The sequence below is a fragment of the Tenrec ecaudatus genome, chromosome 1 (genome assembly GCF_050624435.1).
Source record: "Tenrec ecaudatus isolate mTenEca1 chromosome 1, mTenEca1.hap1, whole genome shotgun sequence".
In the NCBI taxonomy this organism is placed as follows: Eukaryota; Metazoa; Chordata; class Mammalia; order Afrosoricida; family Tenrecidae; genus Tenrec; species Tenrec ecaudatus.
In genome coordinates this window covers 262,838,366-262,858,173 of record NC_134530.1, presented here as the reverse complement: position 1 = coordinate 262,858,173, position 19,808 = coordinate 262,838,366, and the positions used below count along the sequence as shown (strand labels likewise).

The 19,808-nt window shown below is 39.8% G+C and overlaps 1 protein-coding gene across 3 annotated transcripts in view; it reads right to left on the bottom strand.

The window, feature by feature from the left end:
- The window catches only part of TRIM67 (tripartite motif containing 67), a 66,509-nt gene that overhangs the window by 25,519 nt on the left and 21,182 nt on the right, over positions 1-19,808 (bottom strand). For all 3 annotated transcript variants that reach the window (XM_075540603.1, XM_075540604.1, XM_075540605.1), the window contains one exon: positions 130-225. In XM_075540603.1, coding sequence (XP_075396718.1) covers positions 130-225 — 96 coding nt within the window. The remainder of the gene's footprint in view (positions 1-129; positions 226-19,808) is intronic.

Sequence of the window (19,808 nt, the reverse complement as noted above, 5' to 3'; positions counted from 1 at the left end):
AGATGGGTGCCAGTGAATTAAGCGTGCGGGGTCTTCAACCGGATAATGAAACTTACTAATGGTCACAAGACTTCTTTTCTTCTTTCTACTGCTTATACTTTGACATTCCCGACCCTGCGTGTCCCTCACCTGGATCTGCTGCAGTATGTTCTTGAGCTGAACCAGAAACTCCTTCGCTTCTTTTGCCTTGTCAGAAACTCCATTCAAGGCCTGAGATAGTTGTGACTTAAAAAACAAAACACAAAAACACATGTTAAAAATTTATAGGTATTAGAGGTACACAATTTATGCTGAATCATAAAGGTTTATGCTTATAAGAGAAGAGAAAAATGATTCCCATTTGTGAAGACACCACTGCTGACTCAGGGTCCTGACATGTACTTATTTTCCCTGTAGTGGTTCTTATTAATTGACCCAGCCTTTTCTGGACGCCTCAGCCTGAGGATCAACCAAGGTGCTATTCCTGGGAGAAGCCCTTCCTTACTCTAGTCATGTCACCATATGCCCTCCACCTTCGCTGACCTTGGGCCTCCACCCTCACCCATGTAAATCGTATTTATCCCAATCTTATACACAATAAGAACCTCCAATAGAGCTTACGGCAATGACAGAATGTTCTGTATTGGTGCTGTCCAATACGGCATCCACTGGCCAAGAGTGGGGCACTTGAAGAGTGACCAGTATGAAGAGCTAGATTTTAAATTTTATTTAGTTTAGGTTGAAGTCACCACATGTGGCTAGTGGCTACTCTGTGGGTGCCCTGGAGGCTGTACCAGGAGCCTATCTTAGGATAGGCCTATTCCCAGAAGCTTATGTGTCCTGTGGAAGGATTTTGCCTTTTCTCTGAACTTTTCAGGGGCTTACAAAATGCTCACTGATGAATGACAAGCAGATGATTGTTTGACTAGAGGTACATGCTATGAAAATGGAACAGATCACAGCAAATCCAATGCTGCTGTTGGAGACAAAACACTGAGCACACTTCCTTGCTTCTGTGTGAGCGACCGTGTTGAGTGAGGAGACAATACCCTTGACCCAGTTTTAAAAGCTGACTCAGCTTCTACCCATGTCTACTTAACTGGTTCCCGACCTATAAAGTTTTACAGCCTGGGAAACTCACAGGGAAGTTCTACTTGGTCTTGTAGCACCGGGTGACCATGCATATTTACAGTTCACACAACCTCAGAGGACTTTGTAGAGCAGCCCCAAACCTACCTTCATTTAAATCTTGGTCCCTGTTCTCTAACATTAGGATTAGCCAATGAACATGCAGAGCATAAGAGATACTTAAAAATCTCCCAAGCCCATTGCCATGGAGTCAATTCTAACTCATCGGGTTTTGGAGGCTGTAGATCTTTATGGAAGCAGATAGCCTCAAATTTCCCCCACTGAGCAGCTGGTGGGTTTGAACCACTGATAATGTCCTCCTTGTGGGCATGACCTTCTCATGAGGATTCTGGAAACTTTCTCTCTTTTTCCCTGGAGGAAAGCCACACTCTTTTTCTGCTTCATCTTCCTGCTGAGATGCTTACACTGCCACTGGATCCACAAGACTTTTCACCCACCGGCCTGAGATCTTCCTGCATTCAGCATCATTGAAAGTACTGCATGAGACTGAAGAGGAATGTATAGACTAGTATCGGATATCTGGGCTAATCTCAAACTTATGCACTTGATCTGGACTGGGCTGGGATGTTTGCTCAATATGTAATTGCTCTATGATATAAAACTTCCTCTTACATATACATAATTGTTCCTGAATTTGTTTCTCTAGTCAACCCAGATTAACACATAAGGGTTAGATACAAGGTAACAATTTCAATAACATTCATTCACTAAAGCAAAAACAATTTGTCTACAGAACTAAGGTTTATCACAAAAGAAATAAAATATGAAAAGTATCAAATATATTGTAGTTTAAATTTGCCAATTTTGGGGCAACCTCAAAAAAATAGAAATTTGAACTAAAGTCCCCAAACTTCAAAATCTACAATCTTGGAATAATAGTCTTCTGTTTATTCTTATACTAGGATATATTTTATCTTTAAGTTCAAAGGAGTATTTCAGTGCCTTTAATTTGCAACAGGTGTGTTTAAGGTAGAATCAAATTCAGGTTCTTTTGATGAGGCCAATGAAGAATATTGTATACCCCCCCCCCCAACAAAACAAAACAAAATCTAAAATCCAGGATCACCAAAGGCAGAAAACAAATTTGGTTCAAAATGCATATTAACAACATGATCAGTGTGGATTTTTCATTTACCCTCCAACAGCAGTGAAATCACTTTCTCAGAGAGAGGAAGATTCCTCTCCTCACTCCCCATCATGATTTTCCCTAGGAATTCACTGAACACTATCATCGGCATGTCTAGTAAGTTAGGTGGCTGTAGAACAATGCTATAAGGCAGGAACGATTTTCTCCTCTCTTCCATCTCCCCACAAATGAGAACCCTGACCCTAGGTAAAGTGAGGCCTTCTCCAAAGAGCTGGTTTTTGAACTGTACACTAGCTCTAGATTGGGGGTACAGGGCTCGAGACCACTTCCGAGCTGACATCTGCCACACAGACATCGACCATCCAAGGCCAGGATGGTGGATCTTACCAGAGACAGTATTAAGTCTTGTGACACAAGGCAATCCCCCTGCCCTCTGAACATGGCTACAACATGTCTGTATCCTCTTACAGGGAAGCTCCCTTATGCTGGTGACAACTAAGCCAGAACAGAAATACTAATAACTATAGAGACGCACTGAACGCTTTCATCAGTGTCATTTAAATGAACCCGCACAGCTTGTACGGGAGGTATTGTTGTTATCCCCTTTTGGAAGAAGAGTGTGCTGGGGCTCAGAGAAGTACAGTAACTTGCTCCTGATTGCGCAGCAGTGGCTCCAGGGCTCACCCCAAGGATTGGTAGAACCGAAAGCTACATTATGCTCACGAAATTACACTGTGTTTGGGACATTTCATCATGATAGTGGATGGGGGGTAAAAGGCCCCAGCTTTCCACCAAATGACTCAGAGTTGAGGTAAATAAAGTGGGATTCTGTCTCTCCTGGCAATATCATTACTCCTTTTCAGATCCATGTGCCCTGTACTCTCCAGGAGATCTGCCTTTGCTGGTGGGGACTTCTCCGGGACAGAACACTAGTCTCTTCATTCCATTGATGTTTCTCTAGGGTGGCTGCCAAAGGCAGGAGAAGCAAGAATGCATCAGACAAAAGCAGAGCACAAGGTTAAGTAAAAAGATATTGCTACCCACCCCCCAAAAAAACCCATAGCAACTTTTATTAAACAAAGATTTTAAAACATGAAGTTATTGTTTCTCAACATAGCTTCCACGTAGGCCAATATACGTCTGAAGGCAGTGTTTCATCTCTCTAACCTTCTCCCCAGATAATGATGTGTTCTTCCACGCACACCATGTCAGAATGAAAATTTTGGTATCCTTGAGGGACTTAAATCACACTCCTTTTTAATATTCTTAGCATTTTGAGAGCACAAAGAAGTCTGCAGGGGCAAGACCAGGGCTGACTGGGGAATGGGTAAGGGTTTCCAGCCAAATTCTCATAGGCTAGCCTTTCCTACTCTTGAAAAACGAACAGATGTATTGTTATAATGGGGAAAATTTGGTGGTGGTGGTGGGGGGAACTTTTCCTGGTCTTTTTCTCACCAAAGCAATTTTCAATTTTCTGTAAACATCATCCTAAGCCCAAGGATTGTTCTACCTTCTGAGATAGTCTATCAAGATAATCTCTTCAGCATTCCTCCACACAGTTGTATAACTTGCTGAGGTGCTCTTTCTGGGTTAAATTGATCTGGCCCAGCAGAGCTGCTCACAAGTCACTGTTTTCACTGGACCTTGATCCCTGGATCGTATTCATAAATAAAATATTTACCGATAAATATAAAATCCATAATATCGCTTTCACTAGCTTCAATCTTATTTAAAGACTGGTAGAAACATGAACTCTTTCGGCTAAGCTGATCTTTGAGCAATGCTTATGTAGCACGCTCCAGCCAAAAGCTTGCTGAGCTGAGATATCCCCTAAAAGGAGAAAAATGCCAACTCCTGAGATGTTGCGATTTCTGCAACTACCACTCTGATGGTAATTCCAGTCTTTCCCCACCAGTTTCAATACTTCATATGTCAAGGTTGATTATCTTCTCTCTTTTTGTTCATCTTTGAGGTTTTCCTGGCCTTATTTGAAACACGTGATCCATCTGAAAATGTTTTATGTGGGCCAACATTCTTGTCGTCATGTAACAAAACTTCAATGACTTGGAAGGATATTCACTTGAGTTTTGTTAAAGCTTGTTAACAGAATTGATCTCAAAATAGTTTTGTTGTTGTTGTTTACTCTATGGAACCTTTAAAAGAATATACCCTAGTGAGATTTAGGGAGGTGTATTATATTACTGAAAGAATTTGAAGCAGCCACCTACTGATCCCAGACACATGTTCAGAATAAACCTGTGCATATATGAACTGGAAAAGTTATCTCTACTCACATGCCATTCTCCATTGAAGAGGGTCCTAATATAATTGAGGGCTAGAAGGGTTTATGCGGAACACAAAGGACATGGATGTCAAAAAAGAGGGAAAAAAAGGTCCTAAAAGACTGGGAGGAGTATGAAGGTAGGAAAGAGATGCAGGAAACTGACATCTGGTGGGGAGGTCAGGGCGTGGGGTTGCTCTTATCTGTGAAGGGCACTTCCAACAATTCACTCTGTTACCACTAAAATTCAATTTGCTGTCCCTCAGCCTAACCGGGTCCTTAAAGGTGGCCCCCATTCCCAGTAGCACTCAGAGTGCTGCTGCAGTCCCTGTATCCGCAATCCTGGGTAAGGGACTGTGTTAGTCAGGGTTGATAGGGTAACAAATCCAGGACACTCATATGTGTATAAGAAAGAGCTTTATCGGGTGCATGGGCAAGTGCGGTCAAGAAAGCTGATGGTGCCCAGTTGTCAAAATATATAGAATCTGGGGTCCCATAGGCTGGAAGATAAACAAGGGGCCATCTAACTGAAAAACAACAAAGCCCACATGGAAAATGCACACCAGCCTGTAAGATGACAAGGCATCGAAGGGATCAAGTATCAGGTATCAAAGGAAAAAAAACCCATAGCATTGTGAATGAGGGGGAGTGCAGAGTAGGGACCCAGGGCCCATCTGGGGGAAATTGGACATCCTCTTGCAGAAGGGCTGTGGGGAGGGGGACGAACCAGTCACAGTGCAGTGTCACAACGATGAAACATACAATTTTCCTCTAGTTCTTAAATGCTTCCTCCCCCCCACTATCATGATCCCAATTCTACCTTACATAACCGGCTGGATCGGAAGATGTTCACTGGCACAGACAGGAACTGGAAATATGGGAAATCCAGGACAGATGAGCCCCTCAGGAACAGTGGTGAGAGTGGCGATATTGGGAAGGTGGAGGGAGGGTGAGGGAGAAACAGGAAACAGATGACAAGGTCTACATGTAACCTCCTCCCTGGAGGACGGACAGCAGAGAACTGGGTGAGGAAGACATTGGATGGTGTAAGATATGATAAAATAATAATAATAATTTATAAATTGTCAAGGGCTCAGGGGGAGGGGGAGTGGGGAGGGAGGGGAAAATGAGGAGCTGATACCAAGGGCTCAAGTAGAAAGCAGGTGTTTTAAGAATGATGATGGCAGCATATGTACGAATGTGCTGGACACAAATGATGTATGTACAGATTGTGAGAAGAGTTATAAGAGCCCCTAATAAAATGATTTAAAAAAAGAAAAGTGGTAGAGTACAAGATCAATGTATAAAAATCTGTCAGATTCCTCTACACTACTGAAGAAACTCTGAAAAGGAAATCAGGAAAGCATTATGATATATAATAACCACTGAAAAGATGAAACACTTAGAAATAAATCTAATGATAGACATAATTGACCCATTAAAGAAAACTGTAAAACATCAGAAACCAGAAGAGACCTCCATAAATGGAAAAACTTGCCCTGCTCATGGATTGGAAGGATTATGTGTTAGACTGAGTTTTCTAGAGAAACAAAACCAGCGACACTCATATATGTATAAGAACTTTCTATGAAGAAGATACCCTGTCTGGTCCAACACAAATCTAGGATCTGATGCTAATCAGAGCCCTCTTTTGACTCATGCAGCTGCCTGCTGATGAAGCAGGAAAGTGAAATGGGAAGTTGAGAGATCATAGGCCGGTGGGTGCAGAGTCACAAGGACCCCAGATCCATAGGAATTTCACAGGGTTCCAATAGTTCCCAGGGGCAGCTGGCAACATCAGTTGCCCAGGTGCCAGATATCCAAGCAAGCAGGAAAGTGAAATTGCATGCATGAAGGAGAGAGGTTCACAATGCCTATTTTATAGAAAGGTCACACCTCCAAGGAGTCATCACCGGGTCATTACCCGACAGAGGTTGGACTTCATCCCTGTCTCCACAAAGTATTAAATTGACATCATCACCCTTTAACCTGGTGAAAATGGCAATACTACACAAAGTGATCTACACATTTTTAAAAATTGTTTTATTAGGGGCTCATACAACTCTCTCATCACAATCCATACATACATCAATTGTGTCAAGCACATCTGTACATTCATTGCCCTCATCATTCTCAAAACATTTGCTCTCTATTTAAGCCCCTAGCATCAGGTCCAATCTACAAATTATAATGGAGTCCTAGTCCAGATTTCATCATCATTTTTTAAAGAGAAACAAAAACGAACCGCCATCTTAACATGGAAAAGAAAGGGACTTTGGACAAGCAAAGTAATATTAAAGGAGAGCAAAGGAAAGGGTCTTATTTTTGTTCCTGTTAGGTGCTCTTGAACTGGTTCTGACTCAGTAAGTGAAATGTAGTGAATAATTTAATGTGGCTCTTCTATCTATAGTCTCTGTAACTCCCTCCAAACCAGCCTTTCCTGATGGGTCTGGATAAGAGAAGGCAGGGGATGACACTGACAGGAGTCAATTGTGAGTGAAGATTAAGAGAGTTGTGACTGCTGTTCTGCTGGGTATAAAAACGAGCCATGGCAGAAAGAGGAAATGGGGATTTCACTATCAGCAAGAGAGAATAACCAGGAGGGATGGGAGCATGTCCTTTGAACCCCAAGATCCCTTCTTGATCTAGGAAAAACTGACACAAAAGGAATGACAGAAAAACACCACCAGGAGCCAGAGCATGAAACAGAGCCATAGACTTCCTACTCACAAGAAAGTAGAGTGCTTTGGGCCATAAGTTTGGCTTGTAAAGTGGGGTGCTTTGAGTATCCAGTTGTTTGAAGGAGTATATTGTTTGGTTTCCTTCGGTTTGATTTTTGTGTCAATTCTTTCTATCTTTGTTTTTTAGTTTTATAGGACTGTGGTCTGAGAAAATATGTTGTAGAATCTCTGTTTTAAAATTTATTAAGGATTGCTTGGTGGCCTAGAATCCCTGGTGATAGAGTGTTTATACATTGGACTGCTAACCACAAGGTTAATAGTTTGAATCCACAGCCACCCCATGGAAGAAAGATGAGGCTTTCTATTCCCATAAAGAATTACAATCTCAGACACCCACAGGGGAAGTTCTACCCTCTCCTACAGAGTTTCTATGAGTCAAAATCAACTCGATGGCAGTGAGAGTGAATTTATAGCCTAACATGTAGTCTATTCGAGATTGTGTTCCATGTGTGGTGGAGAAGAATGTGTACTCTGTATCTGTGGGTGGCTTGCTCTGTATAAGTCTAGGAGGTTAAATTGGTTGATTGTATTATTTAGCTCTTCTGTGTTTATGTTGAATTTCTACCCTGATGTGTCTTTTCTTGAGAGTGGTGCATTGAAGTCGCCTACTCTTATGGCTGATATGTATGTCTTTATTCAGCTCTGTGAAAATTTGCTTAATGTATTTAAAAGGGCTTTCACTGAGAGAATATATATTTAATATAATTATATCTTCTTGATCTATTGTTTCAATGTATTGTGTGTCTTTTTGTTTTTTGCCTCTCCTGATGTTTTTTGGCTCTCATAATGTTTTTTGCCTTGAAGTGTATTTTATCAGAGATTAATATTGCTACCTCAACATTTACTTTTGTCTTTTAGCTTGGTAATTTCTTCTCTATCCTTTGATTTTTCATCTATTTTTGCTTTTGTGTTCAAGGGGTGTCTCTTGCAGGCAACACACTCATGGACTCATCGATTTTTTAAATCCAGTCTGCTACTCTGTCACTTGAGTGGTGCATCTAATTTATGGACAGTTAGTGCTATAATTGATACATGTGGGTGCACTGCTGGCATTTTGCTGTGTTTTGCTGTTGTTATACTATACATTAAAAATTTTTTAGGAATTGTTTCCTCCCTTTTTATGGCTGTACTTCTTTTCCTTATGCCTACATTGTGTAGAATATTTTTTCATTATACCAATATCTGGGTGGTTTGACCTCTAATGTTTTTCTCAGGTTTGTCTGCTGTTGTGAATTCTCTGTCCAAAGTTTTCATTTTTGTATTTTTTTGTAATACTGGTGTTTTTACAAATTCCTTTAATTTTTCCTGGTCTGAGAATGCCTTATTTCTCCTTCATATTTAAAGGTTATAATTTTTCAGGATATACGATTCTTAGTTGGTAGGTGATTTTTTAAAAATCCCAAGATCCTATATATGTCGCTCCATTGTCTTCTTGCTTACATTATTTATGTTGGGAAGTCTCAGCCAATTCTTTTGTTTCCCCTTTTCCTCAAAACCATTTTATTGGGAACTCTTACTGATATCATACCAATCCACAGTTCAACCACACCAAGCAATACTGTACAATTACTATTAGTTTCCAAACACTCTCTTCCTTCCTGTACTCCTTGATATCAGTTCTCCTTTACTTCCCCCTCCACTGTGCCCCCCAGGAACACTTATTATACTCGATGCCTCTATAGGCTCATCAATCTTGGGTTTCGTACACAAAAATATATATTAAGAAAATTCAAGAGGGCTAGCCATAATGACAAAATATATCAGAGATCAATCCCATTATGAAACACACATGCACACAAGTATTGAAAACCTCACCAGCCCCAAAGTGTATCAGAGGAGGGATCAAGTACAATTTTAAAATATTCAAGTCAGGTTTATCACTTTGCTCTTCTATAATCATCTATCACATCCTCTCTGTTTGGTAATCAGTTTATTCCCATCCCTCAATTATGGATAGAGGGAAATCACTAGAGCATAATTTTTCTGTAGATCTTACAAATGTATCTTGGGCTTCAGCTGTCATCCATAGCCTACTGAAACCAGAACCTCACAGTTCCTTCCTTCAGTTTTGGATTATATAATTTGAAATCCTTGAGTCACAGATATTTGTGCATTTCTTTGATGTGGACTTAGTTGGCATCTCACTTAGATGGCTGTTTGTTTGGAAATAAGCCATTAAGATCCCAGACACTATACTCTTATCACAATCCATCCATCCATCCATCCATCCATCCATTGTATCAAGCACATTTGTACATTTGTTGCCATCATTATTTTCAAAATGTTTTCTTTCTACTTGAGCCCTTGGTATTAGCACCTCATTTTTCCCTCCCTCCCTTCCCCATTCTTCCTGCCTTACGAACCCTTGATAATCTAAAATTGTTATTATTTTTTCATGTCTTACACTGATCAATTTCTCCCTTCACCCATTTTTCTGTGGTACGTCCCCCAGAAATGGGGTTATATGTTGATCATTATGATAGGTTCTCCCTTTCTCCCCCCACCTTCCCTTTACCCATCTGGTATCGCTACTTTCATTATTGGTCCTGAGGGGGTTATCTTTTCAGGATACCCTGTGTTTCCAGCTCTGTGGGTGGCTTGCTCTGTATAAGTCTAGGAGGTTAAATTGGTTGATTGTATTATTTATGTGTACATGCTCTGGTCTAGCCAGATTTGTAAGGTAGAATTGGGATCATGATAGTAGGGGGGGCAATGCATTAAAGAACTAGAGAAAAGTTGTGTGTTTCATCGGTGCTATATTGCACCCTGACTGACTCATCTCATCCTGTGACCCTTCTGTAAGAGATGTCCAATTGTCTACAGATGGGCTTTGGGTCTCCACTCGGCACTCTCCCTCATTCACATTGATATGAATTTTTGTTCTGGGTCTTTGATGCCTGATATCTGATCCCATCGACCCCAGACGCTATTCTAACTGATAGCTAGACACTATCTAATTTCTTCACCACACTTTGCTATAGCACCTACATTTTTTATGTTTCCTCTGTTTGATCACGTATTGAGCAGGACCATGTTGTAAAAATTAATTATTCTTAAATTGGAACTAGACTTTCATGCAAGCCCCAAACTCATTCCTGGATCTATGTTTTTCATATGCCTTTGGCTCACCTTAGAGATCTCCTTGTTAATTTATGGTAGAGAATATTTCATCTCTCTGGAGCATAAAGATCTTCTGTTAATAGTGTCATTAACTAACCCCCAGTACTAATTTTTAAGACACTGTTGAGTGAGGGATATTGGACCAGTGTAGGCTAACTTCATATCACAATATCTGAGTTATTCCCCTGTACAGAATAAATCCTTCTTTGGGTGGATGCTATTTACACACATAACGGGAGTTGGTTGTCAGGTAAAATTTATAATGTCAATCACAGGTCTGCTGGAATAATACAGCAAGTAGGGCATTGATGTACTAAGTCAATGTTTGTCCACCTACCGACAATTCAAATCTCTTGGTATAGTCTCCTTCAGCTTCTTAAAACAAAAAGAATTTTCAGTTCTAAGTCCTCAGGCTATAGGTATTGTTGAGGTAGACTCCACAGGATATAGTTGTGTTTGAGATAGAGTCCAGTTCACCTTGTAGAGTTTCCACATTGGATCCTTATGGTGTGACCTTTGGAGTGTGTTGTGCACCGTGATGATTTAGGATTCAGTGCCCCAGTCTATGGACCTTGGCCTGGGTCCCCAGGTTGTATTCAGAAACTTGGGCCAATGTATAAGCCAATTCCTATTGGTGTTCCTTTTTCAGGTGACCATTCTTCCCCCCAACCCCAAATAGTATTTGTATTATCTACTTTTGCTTGATATTGGAAATTTTTACTATGTTTCTTTTAATGTCTATCTTGTTTGGGAGTCTCTCAGCTTCTTGAATAGTTATTTTCTCTTTTTTAGTGCTGGAGAAGTTTTCCTCCATAAATATTACAATTGCTCGGTAGATATTTTTCTGCATGCACTGGAATTCATAAATTGTTCCTCTGATAGTATTCCACATCATTCTTAGGCTTTCTTTGGGTTTCTTTGTTTATTGTTGTTGATTGTTTCTTTCATATCGGTTGTATCAGAAAGAATTTTCTTCAACTTCAACAATTCATTTTTTCCTTTCCTGCTATTCTATCGATAAGTTCTTTTACTATGTGGTCTAATTCTATTTCCTATTGTTTATCTTCTGGAATTCTATTTAATGTAAGGTTTCTGGTTTTTTTTTTTTTATTTCAAGCATTTTCTCCACCCATTTAAAGTACAAAACCAGTATTATAAAAAATTATATTTCAAGTAACTCCAGGGTCGTTACTTCAGGGTAATCCTTTGAGTCTTGGAGTTGTTCAGGTGTTGTGCCTCTTTCAATACATTTTCTTGTGTGTGTCATGTGACTGACTGATATTTCCATGGCACCGTGGTGAAGCTGTTATGGTTAGATGGCTACTGGGGTTATGTGAGGGTTGTTGACTTTGTCAAATGGTGCAAGAAAGGATTGATAGGAACTAGATAACAGAAAGCGGGAGAAAGGAGACAAATGAGAGTGAGGGATAAGAGCAAAGTGTAGGAGAAGTGCAGCCATAACAAAGGAAATGATTCCTCAAAATAAATTTGAAATGTGTTATAAAAAAGAAGTATATTGAAACTAATAAGAATCATGAACATGTTTTAAGAGGAAAGGAGTGAGAAAATAAAAACAGATTGTGGATGAGGAAAGAGAGGAAGGATAAACAACCAAATGGGTACATGCCACTGTCATGAGTTCCATGTGGTTGAGGCAGGTGCCACATGAGTGGGTCCTGGGAGTGGGCCCATGTGAGAAAGGCATGTGTTGCATGTTAGTGCCATACAGGCCAGATATGTGCTCTGAGGAAGACTGAAGTTGGGGTTTCCACCCTGGGAGTCTGGGTGTGCCTGTGTGCTGGGTGGCCAATCCTGCTCACTATCTGAGATGAGCTGCCAGTGGCCAATGTGACTCATCTTCAGCTGAAATGGAGGGAGTGGTAGCAGAAGATGCATCTCTTTGTGATAGGCATCAGTGGGGCCTGTAGTGCATGTGTGCAAGAGTAGGAGGTATAAAGGTTGACCTGTGCTGATGATTAGTGACAGATGGGACACACAGGAGCAGAGACTACTCCATGAAGGGACACACATGGGGGCTGCCAGTAACAGCTAGCAGTGATTTTTATACGCCACATATTTGGCGGCTCCACCTTTCTCTGCCCATTCCTACAGACTCTGATTTACAGGGACTTTGAGATGGTTTGGGGTTGGGCTGCTAACCACTAGGTCAGCAGTTCAAAACCACCACCTTCTCCGTGGTAGAAAGATGAGGCTTTCTACTCCCTTAAAGAGTTAAAGTCTTGGAAACCCACAGGGGCAGTTCTACTCTGTCCTATAGGTTTGCTGTGAGTCAGAATCACATGATTGTAGGGAGTGCATGAGTAAATGAATGAGTGAGTGACATCATTCCTGATAGATCTTGGCTAAACACAGAGAATACCAGAAAGATGTTTACTTGTGTTTTATCGAGTATTAAAAGGCATTCAACTTGGTGGACCATAACAAAACATGGATAGCCTTGACAAGAAGTGGAATTTCAGAACATTTAATTGTGCTCATGCAGAACCTGTACCTGAATCAAGAGGCAGTTGTGTGAACAGAACAAGGGAATAGAGCATCACTTAAAATCAGGACAGGTATGCATCAGGGATGTATCCTCTCGCCATTCTTATTCAATCAATATGCTGAACAAATAATCATCAAAACTGGTTTATATGAAGAAGACTGTGGCATCAGGATTGGAGGAAGGCTTAGTAACAACCTTCAATTTGCCGATGACACAACACTGCTTAGAGAAAGGAAGACTCGAAGCATTTGCTGATGAAGATGAAGAATTTCAGCTTTTACTATGGATGCCGACACAATGCAAAGAAAACAAAAATTCTTACAACTGGACCAATACATAATATTGTGATAATGTAGAAAGAATTTAAATGGTGAAAGGTTTTATTTTGCTTGGATCCACCATCAATGCTCATGGAAGCAGCAGGCAAGAGATCAAATGACACATTTCATTGGGTAAAATCTACTGCACAAGGCCTCTTTTAAGTGTTGAAAAGCAAGGATGTTATTCTGAGGACTAAGCTGTGGCTACCTCAAGCTATGGTATTTTCAATAGCCTCATATGCATGTGAAAGGACACAGAATAAGGAAGATCTAAGAAGTATCAAGACATTTGAATTATGTTGCTAGTGAAGAATATTAAAAGCACCATAATGGCCAAAAGAACAAGCTACTCTGTCTTAAAGGAAATCTACAGTAGATGTCTCCTTAGAAGCAAGGATGATTAGGTCTCTTCTTGTGTACTTTGGACATGTTATTTAGAGACACCTGGCCCTGGAAAACAATGTTATGTTTGGTAAAGTAGAAGGGCCATGAAAAATAAGACGCAAACAGAAGAACAGTTGTGAGGATAATGAAAGCTCAGGTGGTGTTTTGTTTTTGTTGTATGTAGGTTCTCGACAAGTCATAACCGACTTGACAGCACATAACAACAAGGTCAACTTAACTTTGAAGTTGCTCTATTGTCTTGTGGGACGTCTACGTTTTCCTTCTTGCTGTTTTTCCCTAATTTTTGTTGAAGATATCCTGTGTCATTGTTAGATTGTGATCATCTTTCCAGAAGTCTTCCATGTTAGCTCATTGTGGCTTTGATTTGCATTTCTCAGATGAATAATGACATTGAGCATCATTTTCATGTGCTTATGGATCATTTGTGTATCTTTGTCAATATTCAAGTACTTTGTTCATTTTTTAATTGGGTTATTTGTCTTTCCTATATTGGCTTGTGGAAGTTCTTTTTTTAAAAAAAACATTTTATTAGGGACTCATACAACTCTTATCACAATCCATCATATACATAAATCAATTGTATAAAGCACATCCGTACATTCTTTGCCCTAATCATTTTCAAAGCATTTGCTCTCCACTTAAGCCCTTTGCATCAGGTCCTCTTTTTTGTTCCCCCTCCCTCCCCGCTCCCCACTACCTCATGAACCCTTGATAATTTATAGATTGTTATTTTGTCATATTTAGCCCTATCTGGAGTCTCCCTTCCCCCCCTTCTCTGTCATCCATCTCCCAGGGAGGGGGGTCTCATGTGGATCTTTGTAATCAGTTTCCCCTTTCCAACCCACTCACCCTCCACTCTCCCAGCATCGCCCCTCACACCCCTGGTCCTAGAGGTATCGTCCACCCTGGATTCCCTGTGCCTCCAGCTCCCATATGCACCAGTGTACAACCTCTGCCCTATCCAGTCCTGCAAGGTAGAATTTGGATCATGGTAGTTGGGGGGAGGAAGCATCCAGGATCTGGGGGAAAGCTGTGTTCTTCATCGGTACTACATCGCACCCTGACTGACCCATCTCCTCTCCTAAACCCCTCTATGAGGGGATCTCCAGTGGTCGACACTTGGGCCTCGGGTCTCCACTCTGCACTTCCCACTTCATTCACTATGGTATATATATCTCTCTATATATAGATATATATATACACACCAAAATTATATATACCAAAAATATATATATATGTATAATATTTTGCATGGGCCTTGGGTCTCCACTCTGCACTTCCCCCTTCATTCACTATGGTATATATATATATATATATATATATATATATATATATATATATATATATATATATATATATATATATATATTTTTTTTTTTTGCATGATGCCTTATACCTGGTCCCTTTGGCACCTCGTGATCGCACAGGCTGGTGTGCTTCTTCCATGTGGGCTTCATTGCTTCTGAGCTAGATGGCCACTTGTTCACCTTCAAGCCTTTAAGACCCCAGACATTATCTCTTTTGATAGCCGGGCACCATCAGCTTTCTTCGCCACATTTGCTTATGCACCCGTTTGTCTTCGGTGATCGTATCATGGAGGTGTGCAGCCAGTAATATGATTTTTTTTGTTCTTTGATGCCTGATAACTGATCTCTTTGGGACCACCCGATCACACAGGCTGGTGTGTTCTTCCATGTGGGCTTTGTTGCTTCTGAGCTAGATGGCCGCTTGTTTATCTTCAAGCCTTTAAGATCCCAGACACTATCTCTTTTGATAGCCAGGCACCATCAGCTTTCTTCACCACATTTACTTGTTCACCCGCTTTGGCTTCAGCAGTTGTGTCGGGAGGGTGAGCATCGTAGAGTGCCAATTTAATACAAGAAAGTATTCATGCATTGAGGGAGTGCTTGAGTAGAGGCCCAAGGTCCTTCCACCACCTTAATACTAAACCTATAAATATAGGCACATAGATCTATTTCCCCATCCTCATATATATATTTGCATGTACATGTCTTTGTCTAGACCTCCATAAATGCCCCTTGGCTCCTAGCTCTTTCCTCCATCTCCCTTGACTTTCCTCCTGCCCTACTACCATGCTCCATCCCCACCTGGGCTACAGCTATACCTCTTCTCTACGCAACCTTACCCTTGATCATTCCCCACCAGGCCTGCCACTCCCCCCTCACTACCATTTTGGGTCCCATGTTGTTCCCTTGTCCCTGTGTTTGTTAACACCACTGTGGAAGTTCTTTATGAGAGGGGGTTTCAAAAAGTTATTAGAAAACTGGAATTAAAGTATCTTGGATTTTTTTTCCTATAAATCTTTTAAAGATCCCTTGTACATTCGATATTTTAAACCTTTATTACATATATAGTACCAAAATATTTTCTTTTACTCAACAGGTTGTTTTTTCACTCTTGGATAGTGTTTTTTTTTGATGAGTAAAAGTTATTAACTTTTATAAGTTTAATTTATACCTATGCATTTAGTGTTATATCTCAAAAAAACAAAAACCCAATGCCATCAAGTTGATTCCAACTTACAATGATCCTATAAACAGAGTAGAACAGCACCTTAGGGTTTCTGAAACTAAATCTTTTTAACCTTATTTTTTTCATGAATGTCATATTTAAGAATCCATTATTTACAACTAGATCCTTATGCATTGTTCTTACACTCCTAAGAATTTTATGGTTTTCATAATCAATTTTTGGAGATATGTATATATTATGATGTTTTATATATATATGGTATGAGGTAATAGTCTGGGTTCTTTTTTTAAAAACCACTTTATTGGGAGCTAATTCAGATATCATATCATTTCATAGTTCAATCACATCAAGCAGTATTGTACAGTTGCTACCACAATCAGTTTCAAAATATTTTCTTCCTTCTTGATATCAGTTCCCTTTTACCTCACTCATGTGCCCCCACTGTATACCTAGGAACCGTACTGTATTTGCTATCTCTATAATTTAATCAATCCTGGGTTTCATATACCCCAAACCAGGAAATCATTTAACAAAATTCAAGAGGGTTACTCCCAATGACAAAATGCATTTGAGATAAACCCCATGGGAAAACGCACAAAACAAAACAAAACAGAAAAATGTTAAAACCAGGCCCATCGTGCTTCAGAGGAATGGGGGATCAACTGACATTTATCTGTTCAAGTCAGGTTTATCATTTAGATGTCCTATAGTCATCTCTCAAATACATTTTGTTTGGTAACCTGTTTCTTCCCATCCCTCTATTATGGATAGAGGTTAGTCAGTGGAGGCTAATTTCCTGAGTAGCCCACAAATATATCTTGGGCTTCCACTGTCATCCATAGCCTTCTGCAAACAAGAAACTCACAATTTAGGCTTTGATATTATTCCCTCCTTCAGTTTCGATTATATGATTTATAATATTTTAATCACCGATGTTGGTGTGCTTTTTCAATGTAGACTTAGTTGACATCTCACTTAGCTGGCTGCTTGTTTGAAAACAAGCCTTTAAGACCCCAGATGTTATTTTATCTGATTAGCCAGATGCCATCTAATTTCTCTGCCACACTTTGTTTGACACACATATTTTCTGTGTTTCCTTCCTGCGGGAGGAATAGAGCAGGGCCATGCTGTAAGAACTAATTGTTTTTAAATTGGCACATTCTTTTTAGATATAGAAATCTAATTTGTATGCCCATTTATTGAAGAAATGATTCCTTCTCTCATCGGAGGAACTTGGTGCCCTTGTTAAAAATTAATTGACCAAAGATGTCCAGGCTTATTTATGAGCTCTTAACTATTCCATTGGTAGCTGTGTCTGTTTTTATACCAGAACCAGACTGTCATGATTACTAGAGTTTTGTGGTAAATTTTAAAATTGGAGTATGTGTCTTTCTACTCTTTCTTTTTAAAATAAATCTTATACCTCAAACACATAATTCTTCATTTTTTTAGTGCTTTAACTTTTATTATTTTAAACTTAATTTATTCCCGAGCCATGAGTTTTTGCTTCTTCAGTTTCTTCTGGGAAATCTTTTTCTTCTGTGCAACCTCGTCTTCTGGCTTGGGAACGATCTGTTCCTTCTCAGTCAGGATCATCTCAATGTGGCCACGGGGAGCTCATGTATGGGTTGATCTGACCAGGAGCTCTGTAAGTCCGCCGGCACATCTTGGGGGCTTTGTTCACCTGGATGTGCTCAATGACCAGAGAATTCCCATCTAAACCCTTAAGTGCGGCATTGCTTTCTGCATTTTTAAGCATGTGAAGCAAAAATTCAGCACTCTTTTTTGGGCCACCGACCCTGGGGTCCAACCCCATTGTTTGGCCTGGGCACACCTGCCAACACCACCATTGTACCGTTGGAAAGGCACACATTGCTTCTGCATAGTGACGTCTTTCAAGTATTTGGTGGATTTCCGGATGTGCATGCCTTTGATGGCCTGGGCAGTTTCACGGGTGTTCTTGAAGTGGACCTGGAGGTTTGACCCTCTAGATTTGCAGGATTTTGTAGGGTTTTCTGGGTCGAGTGAGTAGCGAACCATCTTGGCAGGTCATCTCAGGCCACTAGGGTTAGAGCTAATTCTTCATTTTAAACATCTAGAGAGCAAGAACTATGTTTTGTTAATTTTCATGCTCCTATTCCATAACTGAGCAGCAGCTGTTAGTATAATACAATGTATACATACTTGATAAATGAACAAATGATTGAACACGAAATTATGTTATATCAATGCCATACATTTTTCCAATGTAGTTGTTTAAAACATCATAGTGAACTATGAAAGAGCATTTTATAAACAGTATGGAACATGAAGTAATCATTCTTCCAGTCCCAGATTGAAATAGCCACTCATGTTCATTATCGTGGCAATCTCTTCACTCCTTTTCTGTAGTAGTAGTATTAAAAACAATTAGCTAATATCATAGGATGACAATAGCTAGTCATGAAATCTTGACATGATCTTTTCCAGATATTTCAAAATGTTACATTCTCTATTGTGATCCATATAGCTTCCCTGGCTGATTTTTGGAATTAGATGGCCAGTCTTTTTTTCCTGCTTCATTTTCGTTTGGAAACTCCACTGGAATGTGTTTATCATCATAGCAACACGAAAGTTTGCACTGACAGACAAGTCATGGCTATGCTATGACATTACCAGAATAAAAAATTACAGACCAATATCCCTTATGAACAGAGATGCAAAAATTCTCAATAAAATCCTGCTCAGTAGAATCCAACAATATATATTAAATACACACCCACACACAACTTTATGATTAAAGGTATGCAAGGACAGTTCACCATTAAAAACAATGAATATAATTCACTATATTTTGAAAAAGCACAAAAGAGCTAGATAGATGACCATATGATTGATGCACAAAAGGCATTCAATAAAATCCAACAACCATACATGATTTAAAAATTTAGCAAAACAGGAACGAAAGGGAAATTTCTCAGTAAATTAACGATTTTGAATACCTATATGAAAAACGAACAACCAAAATCTCACTCAATGAGAAGAAACTAAAAGTATTTATTCTTATAAAGAAGAACTAGACAGGGATGCCTTTATTAACATTCTTACTCAACATTGTGCTTGAAGTATTAGCCAGAACTATTAGACAGCAAAAACAAAGCAATGGTATCCAAACTGGTAAAGTAGTAAAACTCTCTCCACAGGTGATATTATCCTATATGTAAAAAGCCCCCCATATTGTCAAAAAATTGTTGGAAACAATCTCAAGATTAGACAATGTAGTAGGATATGAGATTAGCATACAAAATTAATCAGTTTTCTGGATACTAAAAAAAGCTTAAACAAGGAAATTGAGAGAAAAATACATTTACAATAGAAACTTAAAAGACTAAATACTTAAGAATAACTAGCCAGAAAAAAGACTTGTACAAAGAAAATAACAAAACACCATTTTAAGAAACAAAGAAAGAGAAGGGACTTCAGACAAGATGGTGACTGAGTAACACATACCAGAGGGACTCTGTGGAGATCAGCCCAGGAGAGCTACTGAGAAGGCCATTCCACACTGCGGGATCACAGGAGGAGCATCATAAAGACAAGTAGGCAAAGATCCACTAGTTTTTGAGAACCTGAGGGCTTTTGGCTTACCACAGTGGAGGCTGGCTAGAGTCTAACCCTAGCCCCATCACTGTCTCTGCCAGAGCAGGGATCATTTGGAGCTGGCCCGAGGGCTTTATTTCAACACAGC